The sequence below is a fragment of the Ovis aries genome, chromosome 11 (genome assembly GCF_016772045.2).
Source record: "Ovis aries strain OAR_USU_Benz2616 breed Rambouillet chromosome 11, ARS-UI_Ramb_v3.0, whole genome shotgun sequence".
NCBI classification, from domain to species: Eukaryota; Metazoa; Chordata; class Mammalia; order Artiodactyla; family Bovidae; genus Ovis; species Ovis aries.
Window position 1 is genome coordinate 19,169,067 of NC_056064.1, and position 18,449 is coordinate 19,187,515.

Sequence of the window (18,449 nt, forward strand, 5' to 3'; positions counted from 1 at the left end):
AAAAGGTCAGTTTTCATTCCAGTCCCAAAGAAAGGCAATACCAAAGAATGCTCAAACTACTGCACAATTGCACTCATCTCACATGCTAGTAAAGTAATGCTCAAAATTCTCCAAGCCAGGCTTCAGCAATACGTGAACCGTGAAATTCCAGATGTTCAAGCTGGTTTTAGAAAAAGCAGGGGAAACAGAGATCAAATTGCCAACATCTGCTGGATCATGGAAAAAGCAGGAGAGTTCCAGAAAAACATCTCTTTCTGCTTTATTGACTATGCCAAAGCCTTTGACTGTGTGGATCACAATATAGTGTGGAAAATTCTGAAAGAGATGGGAATACCAGACCACTTAACCTGCCTCTTGAGAAACCTGTATTCAGGTCAGGAAGCAACAGTCAGAACTGGACATGGATCAACAGACTGGTTTCAAATAGGAAAAGGAGTACATCAAGGCTGTATATTGTCACCCTGCTTATTTAACTTATATGCAGAGTACATCAAGAGAAACGCTGGACTGGAAGAAACACAAGCAGGAATCAAGTTTGATGGGAGAAATATCAATCACCTCAGATATGCAGATGACACCACCCTTATGGCAGAAAGTGAATAGGAACTAAAAAGCCTCTTGATGAAAGTGAAAGAGGAGAGTGAAAAAGTGGGCTTAAAGCTCAACATTCAGAAAACAAAGATCATGGCATCTGGTCCCATCACTTCCTGGGAAATAGATGGGGAAACAGTGGAAACAGTGTCAGACTTTATTTTTGGGGGCTCCAAAACCACTGCAGATGGTGACTGCAGCCATGAAATTAAAAGACGCTTACTCCTTGGAAAAAAAGTTATGACCAACCTACATAGCATATTCAAAAGCAGGGACATTATTTTGCCGACTAAGGTCCGCCTAGTCAAGGCTATGGTTTTTCCTGTGGTCATGTATGGATGTGACAGTTGGACTGTGAAGAAGGCTGAGCACTGAAGAATTGATGCTTTTGAACTGTGGTGTTGGAGAAGACTCTTGAGAGTCCCTTGGACTGCAAGGAGATCCAACCAATCCGTTCTGAAGGAGATCAACCCTGGGATTTCTTTGGAGGGAATGATGCTAAAGCTGAAACTCCAGTACTTTGGCCACCTGATGCGAAGAGTTGACTCATTGGAAAAGACTCTGATGCTGGGAGGGATTGGGGGCAGGAGGAGAAGGGGACGACCGAGGATGAGATGGCTGGATGGCATCACGGACTCGATGGACATGAGTCTGAGTGAACTCCGGGAGATGGTGATGAACAGGGAGGCCTGGCGTGCTGCGATTCATGGGGTCGCAAACAGTTGGACACAACTGAGCGACTGAACTGAATTGAACTGAACTGAAGTTAGAAATGCTTTGCAAAGGAGAGGGACACAAGGATAATAAATGAAGAGTCCCAGAAGCTCCTTTGAGCTTGAGGTGTCTGATTCTAATTTCCCTACAGGAGCCCCAGGTAACTTTGATAGTCAGAAGCTTCAGCTCCAGTTTGGGATGCTCCCCCTGTGAAGGAAAACTCTGGCCCTTTGGAGAAAGGTCACAGGTCTAATGGGACTAGGAAGTCACATTGATGTGACTTTCCAGTTTTGCCAGGAGGATTCATTTAGGCTGATTCTTTTTTTTTTTTTTTTTGGCGGGGTGGGGGCATGGGGGTTGGTACGTGGCTTGAGGGATCTTAGTTCTCCCACCAGGGATTAAAGCCACACTCCCTGCAATGGAAGTCTTGGGTCTTAACCACTGGACTCAGGGAAGTCCCTAGACTGATTCTTTTTCAAGAAACAGGTCTGTTCCAGAAATAGAGCCTTGACCAGTGATATCTCCGAAAGACCCTGGGGGAGGTGTGCTGGGGAAACTCGGCAGGACCTAGAGACCAGAGTCCACTCTGAGCCCAGCAAGCACTTATTCACCAAACATTTGCTTGTCTGTGAATCCCCTGCCTTCTCTATGAAGTCCCAAACCATTGCCCTCAACATTCTCTTCTGTCTTTAGCTGCAGGGATTATTTAAGCTGAGGGCGTTGACTGTTTTGGTTGGCTAATTCTCCTGGGTGTCTCCCATATATATGTGTTAATAAACTCTTCTTAGATTTATCTCCTGTTCATCTGTCTCATGTCAATTTAGTTCTTAAACTGGCCTGAAGAACATAGAAGGATACAGGACAGTCTCTTCATTCCCCAACATCCGTGCTGTAATCTGTGTGGCTTTTGTCTCTGATTGTGGATGGAGATGCTGGCAGTTCAGGAGTACCTGGGGGCCCTCATGTGGGCTTTACTACTCGCGGGAGTCCCCGCAGGTATTTCCTCAGCTGGTGCAAATGTCACGGTTCCCACTACAGTTGAACGATGCAGCTCAGCAACAACCAAGGGGGAGCTTTGGTAAAACAGGGATTCTTACTCTCACATCCTGAGGGCCACGCAGGACAGTGGCCAGTGTGGAGGGGGAGGGAGCAGAGAACTGGGCTTCTGCCTTTATTGGAGTCCAAGGGTGGGGTGGTGAAGCGAGAACCAGGGCCAGGAAGAGACAGGTGGGGTCACTCACATGGTTATCTACGTTGCCCAAGGTTTTCTAGAAAGGAGAACCTCATGGGTGAGGCAGGCGTGGGGGCTTACCTTGAAGCCGGTATACAGCTGACAGTGTGTTCATGCAAAATGCGTGTTTGAAGTAGAAGATTTACTAATCAGAAGCTTAATACCAGCCCCTTAGGATCAGGCATGTTTACTGTGTTTCCAACAGTGCCAAAGGCCTCCTTTCTCCAAGACCTCGTCAATACTTGTCAGTTTCTTGAGAGTGTGAGGTGGCCAACACATTGAGAACAGATCCTATGGTCTATAGGGCAGAGAACGGATAGCCTGAGAGTAGTGTCTGCAACTTTGAATAACAGAGCTCTGAGGGCTGCCTCTCACCTCCTTAAGACAAGAACCAGGCCCTGGGAAAGGATCTCAGTGACTGCACGGTGATGCCAGGCTACTGAGGCCAACTGTGCCAGGCACTGGGTTTTGGAGATGCCTCCCTACTGTCTCCATTCAGCTGAAAATACCCTGACCCTCAAATTGGCTGTCGCCTCTCTCTGTGGAGTGGGAGCAGGGCCGTGGACTCTTCTTTTTGGGTTGGACTCACTGTGACTCAGTTGTGCTCAATTCACATGCCAGCAAGGGCATGCTCAAAATCCTTCAACCTAGGCTTTAGCGGTATGTGACCTCCCAGATGTACAAGCTGGGTTTAGAAAAGCCAGAGGAACCAGAGATCAAATTGCCAACATTTGTTGGATCATAGAGAAAGGAAGGAAATTCCAGAAGAAAACACCTACTTCTGCTTCACTGACTACACTAAAGCCTTTGACTGTGCGGAACAAAACAAACTGGAAAATTCTTAAAGAGCACCAGATCACCTTGGGCTTCCCTGAGAGCTCAGTTGGTAAAGAATCTGCCGACAATGCAGGAGAGCCCGGTTCGATTCCTGGGTCGGTAAGATCCGCTGGAAAAGGAATAGGCTCCCCACTGCAGAATTCTAGGGCTTCCCTTGTGGCTCAGCTGGTAAAGAATCCACCTGCAATGCGAGAGACCTGGGTTCGATCCCTGGGTTGGGAAGATGCCCTGAAGGGAAAGTTTACCCACTCTAGATCCTGGCCTGGAAAATTCCATGGACTGTATAATCCATGGAGTGATAAAGAGTCCTACACGAATGAGCAACTTTCCTTACTTACTCATCAGACCACCATACCTGTCTCCCAAAAAACCTGTATGAGGGTCAGGAATCAACAGTTAGAACTCGACATGGAACAACTGACATGCTGAAAATTTGGAAAGGAGTATGATAAGGCTGTGTGTTGTCACCCTGCTTATTTAACTTTATGCAAAGTACATTATGAGATATGCCAGGCTGGATGAATTATAATCTGGAATCAAGATTGCTGGGAGAAATAATAACCTCAGAAAGGCAGATGGTACCACTCTAATGGCAGAAAGTGAAGAGGAACTAAAGAGCCTCTTGATGAAAGTGAAAGAGCAGAGTGGAAAAGATGGCTTAAAATCCAACATAAAAATACCTTAAGATCATGGCCTCTGGTCCCATCACTTCATGGCAAATACAAGGTGAAATGTGAAAACAGTGAGAGATTTCGTTTTCTTGGGATCCAGAACCACTGCAGGTGGTCACTGCAACTATGAAGTTAAAAGATGCTTGCTCCTTGGAAGGAAACCTATGAAAAACCCAGACAACACTTTAAAAAGCAGAGATACCACTTTGCCAACAAATATTCATAGTCAAAGCTATGGTCTTTCCAGTAGTTAGTACAGTTGTGAATGTTGGACCATAAAGAAGGTTGATGCCAGAGAACTGATGTTTTTGAATTGTGATGCTGGAGCAGACTCTTTGAGGGTCCCTTGAAGAGCAAGGTGATCAAACCAATCAAACCTAAAGGAAATTGACCTGGAATATGCATTGGAAGAGCTTGTGCTGAGGCTGAAGCTCCTGTACTTTGGCCACCTGATGTGAAGAGCCCATTCATTGGAAAAGGCCTTGATGCTGGGAAAGATTGGAGGCAGAAGGAGAAGGGGACAACAGAGGATGAGATGGTTAGATAGCATCACCGACTCAATGGAGATGAATTTGAGCAAACTCCAGGAGATAGTGTAGGACAGAGGAGCCTGGCACGCTGCAGTCCACGGAGTTGCAAAGAGTCAGACACAACTTGACGACTGAACGACAGCTTCCAAGTTGTCTGGTGATGCCAAAGTGTGTTTGCTGGAACTTCAGTTGTCTCTGTGTCTCCCTGGGCTCTGAGAATTAAAAAACAAAACAAAACAGTATTTTATTGAGTTATGGTTCAAGTAAACACATGGACACTAGTCTGTTGGATGAGTTTTTATGTTGTAAACAACTGCGTAACCATCATCCGGGTCAAGCTCCAGGACATTCCCAGCACCCAGATGATTCCTCCGGGTTCCTCCCAGTTGGGGCCCCCATGGGTCATCGCTTTTCTGACCCATTGTTGGATTTTATCTAATAAAAGACTCCCAGCCTGTGCTCACTTGTACCTGGCTCCTGTGCACAGCGGTGAGTGTCTTTGATGATCGTGCCTATATCTTTGGTCCCTTTTTATTGCCAAGGGCTAGTACCCTGTGGTCACATCATCATTCATGTTTCCTTTCTGTTGCTCGTGGACAGCGTGATTCCAGTGTGGGGCTACGGTGAGTGAGGCTGTCATGCATGCATGCATATGTTTTCATCTCTCTTGGGTAAACATCTAGAAGCAGAGGAGCCTGGACACAGTAGAGGCAGAAGACCCACCAACAAGTCTCCAACCCGCTCGCATTTTACACTCCAACCTGCACTGAACGAGAGTTCAGTGATCTTTATCCCAGTAGATGAGGTAATGGTCCCTGATTCCTGGTGTCAAACAGGATTGCAAAGCATTTCCCCTTCTTTTCCTCCTTTCTGCTTCAATGTGCCATCTGCCCCTTAAATCCAGTCACATTGTGGTTGATCTAGAAATGTAGTGGGAATGGAGGGTGGACAGAGGAGGCATGTGTGTGCAGTCTGTGGGAACATCTCAAATAAGTCAGTCTTTGCAAATTCTGGGGCACCGAGGCAAGCCCAAGAATAGAGAGAGGTGCAGACAGGTTCTCAGCCCCAGGGCACCTGCTCCACACTCAATACCTATAGGCCCCTCAGCTGCTTCACGGGGTCCCGTCTCTAGCACACAGTGGGGGCCTACTTAATCTCCGCTAAGTCTGTTGTTGCTGTGTGTTTCCTCCCCAAACCCCTTTCCGACAAAAGCTGATCCTGAGTCTCTGTTTCAGTCAAACATTTCCATTAACAAGGTACTGGAACCAATTAAAGACAGTTATTCAATAAATTGTCTCCAACTCAGTGTCACTTGGAATGTTCTATTATGTCTGAGATGTCTCTGCTCCCCATTCTAAAGCCAAGAATCAAGAGAGAGAAGAGAGAGAGAAATTCACAGAGAAGAGGGGTCAAAACTTCCCAGGGCATCATTATGCACAAGGATAAGGGAACCTCCATCACCAGGTTTTCTATTTGCAAAACATTTCTTTTTCCATGATTATGCTTTTATGTGAGGAGTAGCATTTTAAATGAGAGGAATACCTTTTTAAGATGTGGAGTAGCCGTATATGGCTCAAGCTGCAGCTAGTGAGCTATGTGACCTTGGATATGACCTGTAGATTCTCTGAGCCTTAGTTTTCTGGTCCGCAAAATGGGTATAACTAGGCCTTCCTGCAGCACTGCCACCCCATGCCCAGGCAGGGCCCCATCACACACACTGTTGTCTGGACATGACACAGCCCCACACTCAGGGGCAGTGTCTTCCAGAAGCTGTGCACGTGGTGAGAATGTCTGAGCATATGTGAACTATTCTGACTTGGGGTGGATGGTAGGAGGAGAGCAGAGGGGAGAAGGCCCTGGAGAGGAGCACCCACTTCTGTCCTCTGTCTTCCTCCCTACCTTTCCCCCTTCCTCTAAACTGACTTTCTCCTGCTCCTGGCTCCTCCCCATTGAATAACAGATAAACTGCACTGAATTCTGTATCTTGGTGAGTCATTCCTGTTGCAGAGGTCTGCCTGGATAGCATGCAAAGCGCCAGTGGTTACAACAGCGATGAAGAACTGGAATTCAGGGAGACCCAGGTCCCCTACATAAACCCAGTGAGTTCCAGGGCTGGGGAGGCCTCGGCCAGGGGGATGCAACTCTGGGGCGCTGAGGAAACAGCTCCTGCCGGGGTGACAGGAGGCTGGGGGAGGCCTCGTTCCAGAGAGAACAGACGAAGGGCAGACACACCAACCAGGGCGGCCCTGGCCCCACTTCTGCCTGTGCCCGTCTGCTCGGTGCCCCTCAGGGCCGAGGGGCACCAGGATTTGTGCGTGGGACAAATGTTTCCTGAGCTTCCTCCTGATCTCTCTTCTGTTCTGGGTGATCAGTGGGGGAAAATAGTCTAAGAATAAATAGAAAAGTGAATTTCCATTTTTTTTTTTTTTTAACATGAAGGAAGATAAACGTCTTCTGGGGAGGATAACAATGGAGCATGGCACTTCAGGGCACTTTCTTGGAAGATGACCTCCCTGGGTTCAGCCATTTACTAGCTGGATGACCTCAAGCAAGTTACTTTACGTCTCTGGGCCTCAGTTTCTGCTTGGGTCTAATGGGAATAATCAAGTCATCACCCAGAGCTCGGCTAAGGATCAAGCAAGGTAGCACGTTGAGAGCGTTTGAAAGGTATCTGGCCCACTGTGGGGGGCTCTGAAAGTGTTTAGAATTGTTAGGAGTCTGGGTGCAGGAGGAAAGGCCTCCCGAACCGGTGTCTGGCATCTGAGGGTTGAGGGAGCTAGGCAGGGCAGGTCAAGGGTGTCTGAGAAAGACTGTCCCAGGAGGGTGGAGCGGTCTGCCCTTGTGCTGTGGGGTGCAAAGGGCTCTCTTCTGGGTACTTTTACCTCCTGTGTGGAGGTCTTGTCATAGGCAGCCTTGTTTAAACCAGCGGTCCCCACCTCCAGGCATGGACTGGTGTTTGTGCATGGCCCGGTAGGCAGTGGGCTGCACAGCAGGAAGTGAGCAGCTCGTGAGCTAGTGATGCTCCGTCTGTATTTACAGCCACTCCGCATTGCTCACATCTTCCCAGCCTTGTAAAAATTGTCTCCCGTGGAACTAGTCCCCGGTGCCAGAAAGACTGGGACAGCTGGTTTAAACCCTTATCATCTCCACAACATATATGTATTACTGAGGCTCACAGAGGTGGAGGCCACTTGTAAGGTTCCCAGGTAATAAGGGCTGAGGAGGGAGGTGTCTTATTTCCCCCAGCCTGAGGGAAGGAGGTGTCCACAGAGAGCACCGTGAGGGAGGAGGAGGCAGGCAGGAGGCAGCCTGGGTCCCAGGAACTTTCTGAGCTCACTGCTTCCTGGCCTGGCCCTGCAGTAGAAGCCTCTCCTGGGCTCAGGTTCCTGAGAGGCTGGGCAGGTGGGCTGACGGAGCCCTCGTGGGGAGGGGGTGCGTGGGGCATCAGGTGCTGGGGAGCTGCTTGGTCCCCACTCAAGCTCACCTCCCCAGGAGCCCTGGTGTGGCCTGTTTGCTCCGTGCAATGGACAATGTCCTTCAGCCCGTCTAGTGAGGGCTTCCGGTGGGGCTGGAGGAAGCTGGGCTGCCTGGTGGGTGCCTCCACAGGGGTCTGAGTCAGGATGTGTCGCCTGGGTCTTGTTCTCCATCAGATAGGGGACCCGGAGCCGCTTCCAGTTTCAGCCATTTTATTATTCTGATGACATGTTTTTACTCTCTAATCCTTGGATTCAAAAGCCCAGCTGTAGACAGGTCACGTGACTTGGTGACATCAGAGCTGCCAGCACAGGGAGCTGGGAGGCCAGCCTAATCTGTGAGGCTACAAATCCAACACAAAAACCCATCTTCCTGGGGCTTAGGAAGCAAAGGCCTGTGCTACTCTTTCTTGCTAAGATCACACACTCACACATGCATGCACCGAGGGGTCTTTAGCCACACCAGGCTTAAACCATACAAATGTATTTCCTTACAGTTCTTAGGTTAGATATCTAGAATCCAATGTCAGCAAAGCTGTTTCCTTCTGGAGCCTTCAAGGGAGAATGTGTCCTTGTCTTTTCCAACTTCCAGAGGCTGCCTGCTTGCCTTGGCTTGTGGCCCCTTCCTCCTCCTGCGATTTTTTTTTTTTTTTGGACTGTGTCAGGTCTCAATTGCTGCACAAGGCATCTTCACTGTGGCCCGTGGGCTCTCTAGCTGTGGCCCATGTGGGATCTTAGTTCCACAACCAGGGATCTAACCCTCAGTCGCGGCATTGGACGGCAGATACTCAACCGCTGCTGGGCCCCCAGGGAACTCTTCACTTTCCTCCTTCTCTAAAGCCGCAGCTTCTGGCTTCTGCTGTCACGTCTCCTACAACCTACTCTCCTCCTCTGCCTCCCTCTTTGCAGACCCTCTGAGGATTGGGCCCACGCAGATATTCCAGATAACCCCCTACCCCCACAGTCTCAAGATTCTTAATCATACCTGCAGAGTCCCTTTTGCTCGGTAACGTAGCATATTCACAACTTCTAGGAATTATAATGTTGACTTTTTGGTGGGGAAAAGGGAGAGGGTGTAATTGCCCAGTCTACCATAACCTTCTTAGTGTCAATAAATATTAGTGGTTTCTTTGAATCTTTCCAGAAAAGTTTTCTTTATAATAAGTAAATATATGTATATAGCCACTCCTACCCATTTAAAAAATAATACAGAGGGCAATATCACTTATCAGTTCTCAAAGTGGTCCCTTCTTCCTCTTTTCTTGTGAAGTCTCCCTAGAATCTGTTGTGTGGAAATACCATAATTAATTTCACCATTGTCTTCCTAGTGGACTTCTGGATTCATTTCCAATTCTTTGCTATTAGAACACAGTAATGAGTAATCTTATCTTCGGATTATACTCCATTTGAAATCATCTTGTGTTTCAGAATGTGAGGGCACTATTTAAGACATTAAAATCTCATGAAGTTTTTTGAGGTGAATCATTCCCTAATATTAACCTGTACTGCCTGCCCTCATGATCCACACAGGGCTTCCTCCGTCCTGCCTTCCTTCTGAGCCCTGAGGACCCCTCCTACCACCCTATGCCTTAGTGTGAATGTGCTTGAGGGAGGAGCCCATGCTGCCAGGTGGGTACATTTTAAGCCTTGTCTCTGCTGATGGTGAGAAAGGCTCTTAGGGGGATTTCAAACTCCAACAAATGAGGGGATTCAGGCAAGAGCACCATGCTAGTCAGCCTGTGGTAGGCTGATTCTACTTCTCCAAAATCACTGACATGGATTTTGACAGAAAGAACTCAGCGATGCAGAGTCGTTGTGATTTGCTTAATGTCACCAAAGTTTTTAATGGCAGAATTCAGACCAGACCTCGGGGCCACAAAAGACACCTCTGCCCGAGGTCTGGGAGCACAGTCTGTCTGAATGGGTTTCTGGCATCACCGGGTATCTCCCAGGGCCGGCTGTGCACACTGAGCTCGGATGGGCTTCCCTGGATTTTGGGTGGTCCTAAAACTGAAGGACATGGACTAGGACTGAATTGAGCTGGTGTGTATTTTTGTGTTTTGTTTTGTTTGGCCTTCAGACTGTTTTAAATCATTGCCAAAGAGAAAGTATAATACAGAGATATTAGTATCATAAACCACACATACCAGCCAGTCAGTTTCAACTCATGAACTATCTGTTTTATCTCTGCCCAGCTCTACTTTCCTTTCCAGCCATGGTGTGCTTTGAAGCAAATTTAGATATATCAATACAATGCAAATATTTCATTATATGGCTCTTATAGCAAAGGAAACCTACTATAATCCTTTTCAAAGCATTTAGCCCCCCAAATGAGAAAGTTTTTCAGAAGAAAAATCTCAGATTTCTGTCTTCTCCTAAAGACTTAGAAGCTCTGACAACACTGGGCCTGGAAGGGTTACGGCCGAGTGGACACTGCTCTTTGGATGAGGAAGATGATGCCTGCTTTGCTGCAGTCTCCACCACTCCTGACTGTCCCCTACCTGGCCAGTTCAGCTACGCAAATCACCTGCCTGGTTCCTGTAAGCGTTTAATCTTTGTAAACTATTACTTAGAGGAGAAGGTAGAAACTACTTCAACAGTGTGAAAATGTGAAAATTGACTTGGAGACAGAGCTGTGTTGAAGGCAGTTTGTACAACCACGTTAGATAGAAAGCATTCTGGAAGGATGTGCCAGTCTCTCCCCACAGACATTTTCTCATTAATCATCAATGTCACCCAGAAGCTGGGACTTGTTCTCATTTCATGCATGAAGAAACTAAGGCAAAGAGAAGTTAAACAAGCTTCTCAAGGCCACTCAGGTAATGAGCAGCAGAATTAGGATTCAAACCTGAAGGATGCCCGGCTCTAAAATGAAGCATCTTCACCATAAGCCTGGGTCCTTTAAAGAGGCTCAGGAAAGAGAACACGACAGTGACGGGGCCCAGGAGGTGTGGAGATGCCAGTGAGGACTTGGGAGGTTTCCTGGGGCCTGGAGGAAGGATGGGAACCCAGGAGCAGGAGCAAAAGTGGGGGCTGCCCCCTGGCTGCAGAGAGGCAACCGGGAAGAGGCATTTTCTGAGGCTGTTAGGGGGGCAAAGGTCAAGGTCACCATTGTTCTCTGGGTGGGGTGGGCAGGAGGGGGAGGATGACTTCTTGGCCTTCTCAGCTGAGCAGAAGGTTTATCCTCGAGAACAGGTGGCTGGGTCTCTTTGGTCCATGGTGGACCCCTGAGTCCTCAGCCAGGACTTGGGTGTTTACCAGCAGCTTGGCTTGGGGTCCAGCCACCCCCTTCTCTCCCCTGGTTCCTTCCCATCTCAGGGCTGTGGACTCGCCACTTCCTCCTTTGTCAGCTGCCAATCTGACCTTGTCACATCCTCTCAGAACCTGAGGGGCTCCTTCTCCCAACCTCAGAATATCTGTGTCACTTCCTCGCTCCAGGGCTGGAAGGTCCGTGGAGCTGAGGCTCCTTCTGTCCTGTTCGTGGCTGCACTGGGTCCCTAGGCTGCTGCCCCACACCCAGGCCAGCCCCGGCCAGAGCTGATGAGGATGGAGAGAGGGAGGCAGGCCAACTGACCGCTGTCTCCTCTCCACAGCCTGTTCCCTTCACTGGGAGGATCGTAGGGGGTCTCCAGGATGGACACAAGGTCACCATCATGGGGCATGTTCCTTCCAGAGGCGAAAGAAGGTACTGGGAATGTTGTCACTCTCAGCCTCACCGCTGAGTGAACCAGGGTGCTGTCAGCTCAGGATGGTCCACCCAGTATCCTCCAAGCTGCCCACACCCAGTTCAGGGTATGGGAAGGTCCCAGCCCTGCCAACAATGCTCCTTGCCCCCTACCACCTACCTGTAGCATCCGGGACACCATCAACCAGACTCCCCAGAGAGGGGGGAATGGAGGCTCATGGTCTAGGGAGGGAAGCAGGCCAGCCCAGAGGTGGAGTCTGGGACTGAACCTCGTATACAATGACCCAGAGCTGCAGATGCGTCAGCGCCCTTCATTTCCTCTAGCCAGTCTCATCTGCTTTGGAAACTTCATTTCAGGTGACCAGGAAATATTTAAACGTGCCATCAAAGTTGTATTTGGTCTCTTTCAGTCTCAAGGTTTTTCTCATGAAAGTCAGTTCGAAATATAGATAACCCTGCTGTTTCCCATTGCCTTTCTCCTGAGGGCGACTGTCTGGGAACAAAGAAGAGCTTGCATGTATTCCAGAGGTGGGAGGTCCTCAGGAGTTCATGCAGCCCTGGCTGAACTATATGGATCTCCGGGTGGTGTGGAGGCCTGGGACCTGTGCACCCTGAGGTCTGCCGTGCCCTCGGGGGCCCCTCTGGACACGTGGCCTCTCTCAGAAGCCTCTCTGTCCAATTGCAGCTGACTTCTACCCCCGCTGTTCCTCTCATTACTTTGCATGGGGCCTGGGGACCTTCTGGCCCCTCCAGGCCCCTCCCCCGCCACAGCCCTACTTCTACATCTGGCTCTAGATGACTTCCTCTGCCACTGCCTCCCCTGCCAGGTGACACGGCCACAGTGATGTGGGACTTTGAGAACCCTCAGTGCCTGGAGGGGACGGTGAGGGAAATGAGGCACCCGATTCTGAAACCCTGCCTGCAAGGGAATCTAGAACCTTGACAATGAACTCCCACCCCTTTCTCCCCCTCCCTGTGCCAACCCTTCCTCCCAGCACAGAAGGGCTTTCTACGCCAACTCTGTCCAATAGAGCCTGTCTCTACCTCCGAGGGTCCCCCTTCCGATGGGAGCTGCTGTTCTCTCCTTCCCGGCGGCAGAATTTTCAAAGGAACACAGGAATGAAGTTGGGGGACGGAAAAGGGAAAACGACATCCAGAGACATGTCAGAAACACTCATCTCCCCTTTAAGAGAAATAGAAACTTCAAATTTCTCATTTCAGGGTCACTTGGAGCTTCGTTTTCATTGGAGGGAGGGCTGCCGGGTTCAGAAACACACCAGTTCCTCTTGCCCCTGATGGCTGAGGGCTCACAGAGCATCCTGGTATTTAGGATGGCATTCAGAACTCACAGCCTTATCCACGAAAGCAAATGGGCTCTGGGGGTTTCCTAGTGGTCCAGTGGTCAGGACTCCAGTCTTCCACTGCAGAGGTCATGGATTTGATCCCTGATCAGAGAACTAAGATCCTCGAGCCATGAAGCCAAAAGAAACCCCAGATAAACAAGCAAAACAGAGCACTCTGCTGGTAGAATGTCCACTGAGGGCCACCCGTGGTTGTGGGGCAGTGCCTGGTTCTTGGTGATGGCATGGGAGCCAGACGTGCTGTCTGACTGTTGTGTGTTAGCTGGGAGCCTGAGTGACCCCAAGAAGCAGACTGGGAACCACACTGGGGCTGAGTTCAGGCAAGATGTTGGGAGACAGATGCTCATTGGATAATTCAGGCTGGACCTTGGTTGGGGGACAGGCATGAGCTCCATCTGGAAAAGAGCAGAACAAGGACTTCTTGCATCCCTTTGGTGAGCTAGGCCCCTTGGAAGCTCCTTTGGTCTTCATTCCTCACCTTACAGTTTCAGCTATATCCAAAAGAGGTGGAGATGGTGAGGGGCTTCCTCTGAGTTGAGATGGGAACAAGAGATACTTATTTAGGGGTGCCCTTGGGCCGTTTCAGTTGTCCTCCCTGAAGGAAGGCAGTCACCCCTTTTCTGCATGGGGCAGTGTGAGGATAGCATGGTCCTGGGGCATTGCAGACGACAAACGGGGCAGATCTGGGGTCAGGGTGCAGGCCTGCTGACCTCACTCAGGTCAGGTGGACACAGGCCACCCTCTGAAGAGGGACAGACACACACTCTGAGGTCCCCATGCCCAGAGACCTAGGGTTTTTTCTGGGTCTCCCCTTTAGACACCATCTCTGTAGGTGTCCCATCAATGCACTTGTTCTTTCCATTTGTCCTCTTTCCCAACTCAGCAGACACAGGCTGACCTCCAGGGAGCCACCACTTGGCCCCAAAGACTCTCACTTCTAGGCACATTCCTCTACTTCCAACTTGGACACAAATTTCTTTACCCATTTTCTCCCTATTTTTAGAAAACCACACTGTAAGGGCAAAATGTGGTAACTGCACAAAACACACAGTGCAAATTCGATGAACCAAAGTGATGGGACGAGACTAGGGATGGGTACCAACCAGCCACGCAGGTTGTATGCAGGCTCCCAGACGATACCAGTAAGAGTGAGCACCTCCTGTTTCCACCCTTGGCAGTAAGCCAGGATACTGTCTGATTTTCCTTGACCTAGGTTTTCAGTGAACTTTCAGAGGGGCTACAACGACCGTGAAATTGACTTCCACTTCAACCCTCGGTTTGAAGAGGGTGGGTATGTGGTCTGTAACATGAAGCAGTTAGGAAACTGGGGGCCGGAGGAGAGGAAGATGCAGATGCCCTTCCAGAAGGGGAGTCCATTTGAGATCTGCTTCGAGGTAGACAGCTCTGTGTTCAAGGTGAGTGGGAACTCTCCTCTCTTCAGCTGTCTGTTCCCCAGCCCCATAAGGTGCTGCGAGCAGCCTTTAAATAGTCATGTGAGCAACACTTTGTACAGAGAAAAGGACTATTTTCTGTAAGGCCGCAGTCTCCTTACACACGTTCACCTCCTTACACACCTTCACCTGTTGCTCCTTTTACTCTGGAAGTAAGCACTGGAGAAGTCACCGTGATGCTCTTTGGCCTCCTGGGCCCTTCAGTACAAGTTATTTCCATTTCTCTGTCGTAGCCCTTCTTCCACTCCAGGTCCCTGGGAATATGTGTTTTCCTGTTACCTTGTTGCTGCATTTATCCAGATGTTATTAAAGACTTAGTTCCGCCTGGCATTGCACATTGGTTTTGCAAGCAGAGTGGTGTCTCTGGGCTTGGGGAGATGGGACGGGAGCTGAGTACATCTGTGTCTTTTTTCTCTGTGTGAACATGTATGTCCCCACCCCCTCATCACACAACCTGACATCACTTCTTCTCTGCTCCCCATGGACATTTGCGTGTATATTTCAAGAACACGACAGGAGAGCTGAGACTAGAAAGACAGACCTACTGTGATAAACACACACCAGAGGAATGAAGAAGCCAAGGACTAGAGTCAGGTGGAGGTTGCCCTTCGATGCACTAGGGTCCCGAGCATGTTCCTGCAACAGGCACAGCTCTGCAGGCTGTTGCCCTGACCTACAGGGGATTGATGTAAGAACTAGATACAGGTCTGAACGTCTGGGAGCAGGGGTCCCAGCGGCACGGGTGTGCTCCCACCTGGTCCTGGACGCCCTCCTGCCATGTGCGCTCATCTCAACAGGTGACGGTGAACGGCAGCATCTTCCTGGATTATGCACACCGTGTGCCCTTCGACCAAGTCAATGCCATCTCCATCAAGGGCGGTGTGTATGTGTCCCGCATCAGCTCCAGGTCAGACTTCACCCAGCACTCGTCCCCAGGGGCTGGGTGTGGGGCCCCGTCCCCTTGCGGGTCCTGCTGTCTGAACCCAAAGGTGCAGGAGTCTCGTCTCCAGGTGCTTCTGGGTTCACACCTCTGGCTGCCCCAGTCTGGCCTTCTTGTGTCGCTGTCTCTGTCTGGGACACCCGCTCAGGCTCCTGGACTAGTAGGCTTCTTGTCTCTGTCACTCTCTGTCATCCCCCTGGTGAGGAGGCCCTGGGCTTCTAGAAAGAACTTGGAATCAAACTGAATCCAGCTCAGATCCCCAACTCTGCCATTTTCATCGGCTGGGGAGTCTTAGACAAGTAACTTCACCTCTCCCAGCCTTAGTCTGTTCACCTGTGTAATGAGCATGATCGGCCGCCCCACAGGTCATTGTGTGAGTTCAATGAGACCATACACATCGAAGGGCACAGTATATCCTTTCCAAGGCCATTCCTGGGTTTATTTGACCTTCTCGTGTATTATAATTTTTGAATGTGTTCTGCTAAAACACTTCAGTAGTGTCCGACTCTGTGTGACACCATAGACGGTAGCCTATCAGGCTCCCCGTCCCTGGGATTCTCCAGGCAAGAACACTGGAGTGGGTTGCCATTTCCTTTTCCAATGCATGAAAGTGAAAAGTGAAAGTGAAGTTGCTCAGTTGTGTCTGACTCCTAGCGAGCCCATGAACTAAGGCCCACCAGGCTCCATCGTCCAGGGGATTCTCCAGGCAAGAGTACTGGAGTGGGGTGCCTTTTGAGTGTGTTAGCAACATCTAAAAGGTCAGGACCAATTTTGCAAAATGAAAAGGTTCTGGAGTTGGATGGTGGTGACTTTTGCACAACCACAGGAGTGGACACTGAACTATAGGTACAGTCGTGTGTATGCCTGGTTGCTCCATCATGCCCGACTCTTCGCAACCCCATGGACTGGAGCCCGCCAGGCTCCTCTGTCCATGGCGCTTCTCCAGCCAAAAATACTGGAGTGGGTTGCCAGGCCCCCCTCCAGGGGATCTTCCCAACCCAGGGATCAAACCCAGGTCTCCCACATTGTAGGTGGACTCTTTACAGTCTGAGCGAGTACACTGAAGACGGTCAATTTTACTTGATGTGCATTTCACCACTGTTTAGCAAAAGAGTTCAGGTAGATTTCTTCTTCCTCCTGAAGAGGGAGAAGTCCCAGGAGACTGATCACCTCAAGGATGCTGACTAGAAAATTCCAGACTGGCTGATTAAGACTACATTCCTGGGGAAGGTCAAAGCTACAGTTAGGTCAGGTGTTACACCTAGGGTTGGTGTCATGGGCTTCAACAAAAGTGAGGCCATTTTGAACCTGTGGTTTTCTCTTTAACTATGCCCCGCTTTGTAGCAAACTCTCAGCCTAACCAAAAGATATAATCAGAATGTAAGGCATTAGCATCACTCTCAGCTACCGATATAGAGTCCCCACAGCTTTGTTCACCCTTGGTGTGATCCCATGGCCAGGACTGTTTTGCTTAATCCCTCTGACATGTGTAACCCAGCAGGACCCTATGGGGGCATCCTGGGACAGCCCTATGACCCATGAGGGTTATAAACCTTCAGCCTCCTAGGCCTTCCCCAAGTTCCAAGGATAAAAGTTAAGTGAGAAAATGGAGAAGCAAAGGGTAACAGTCAAGCAAAACAGAGTGATAATAGGTTAACATTAGACACCGTCAAGGGCCTTTAGTTCCTCCTCAAGAGCTATAGGCAGTATCTGAACCGAAGTCTTGGTCTGTTTTACAGATATAGAAATCCCTACCACGTGGAAGATGTTCACTGCATGGTGCTCACACAGTCATAGACCCCAGAAGCTTGATGATATTGGCTCCCGATTACCTCACCACCAACAAATCTGAAGACATCCATGAGCTGATCACACACCCCTCACCGTTTCCCTCACCCTGTGTTTAAGACCATTTCCCTGAAAGTTATCATGGAATTTGGGGTTTTTAAGCTTCCTGGGCTCCTTGCTTGGAACCTGCAATAAATGCTGCGCTTTCCTTCATCATAACCCATGTCAGTAGGTTGGTTTTACTGTGTGTGGATGAGTCGTACTGCTGCTGCTGCTGCTGCTGCTAAGTTGCTTCAGTCGTGTCCATCTCTGTGCGACCCCATAGATGTCAGCCCACCAGGCTCCCCCGTCCCTGGGTTTCTCCAGGCAAGAACACGTACTGAGTGGAGGTAAATCTGATCTAGATAGTAATGGATGGATTGGGAATTCTGATGATAAATTCAGTTGAAAGATTCCTTTCTTTAGCAATGCATTGGGGGTTACAGAGTGGGGCTTTATCTTTCCTAGTCAGTGGCAGAGAAAAAGAAAGGAAAAGGAGAAAGGGTGTCATGTTTAGTAAAGTGTGAAGACTTGATCCATTCTCTTGGGCCCAGGCAGCCTACCTGAACGTCATCTACTGCTCTCTGTCCTCACTTTGATTCTGGGGTCTCCATCACTTGGACAGGACCAGGTGCCATGTGGGGTCTTCTTCAGTCCTGAGACATATATCCAAGGTTCAAGAGCTTGACTGTCATCCATGCAGTTGGGATGATCTGGTACAGTCCCTTTCAAGGAGATTAAAGGGAAGTTTTTGCTCTTAGTGATTCCAAATCAGACAACTGGCACTGAGTTTGGGGAGTTGTAGTCAGACTAAGTGCCCTCCAAGCCTTAGCTCACTCAGTGCTCACAACAGTCATATCAAAGGAGGCCTGTGATTTGCTACATCTCACAGATGAGGAGAGACCAAAACTTAGAGAGTGCAGGGGAGCCAAGATTACCACCCCTACATGTGTCACTTTGGCCTGAGTATTCATTTAGGCTGATTCTTCTCAAGAAACTGAAGACTCAAAGCTTTTCTTTTACCTCCTCCTCAACACGTGGTCACAAAGAGTCGGACATGACTGAGTGACTGACTGAACAACTGCAGCAAAGAATGCAGACAAAGGACCTGTTGTAGAAATAGAGCTGCGAGCAGTGA

The 18,449-nt window shown here is 49.4% G+C and overlaps 1 protein-coding gene across 1 annotated transcript; it reads left to right on the forward strand.

Annotated features, from left to right (window-relative positions):
• The first annotated feature begins 9,646 nt into the window (after nt 1–9,646).
• Nucleotides 9,647–17,491, forward strand: LOC114117017 (galectin-9-like). Its single transcript, XM_042255452.2, has 5 exons — nt 9,647–10,587; nt 11,641–11,732; nt 14,307–14,508; nt 15,342–15,451; nt 17,224–17,491. Exons 1-5 carry the CDS (start codon nt 10,492–10,494, stop codon nt 17,279–17,281), a joined length of 558 nt encoding a protein of 185 aa, XP_042111386.1. The 5' UTR covers nt 9,647–10,491; the 3' UTR covers nt 17,282–17,491.
• Nucleotides 17,492–18,449: the final 958 nt, after the last annotated feature.

Coding starts and splice junctions, on each gene's coding strand:
- LOC114117017 (XM_042255452.2), top strand. CDS start 10,492: ATGAGGAAGATGATGCCTGCTTTGCTGCAGTCTCCACCACTCCTGACT. Junction 10,588..11,640: donor AAATCACCTGCCTGGTTCCT/GTAAGCGTTTAA, acceptor TCCTCTCCACAG/CCTGTTCCCTTCACTGGGAG. Junction 14,509..15,341: donor TAGACAGCTCTGTGTTCAAG/GTGAGTGGGAAC, acceptor TCATCTCAACAG/GTGACGGTGAACGGCAGCAT.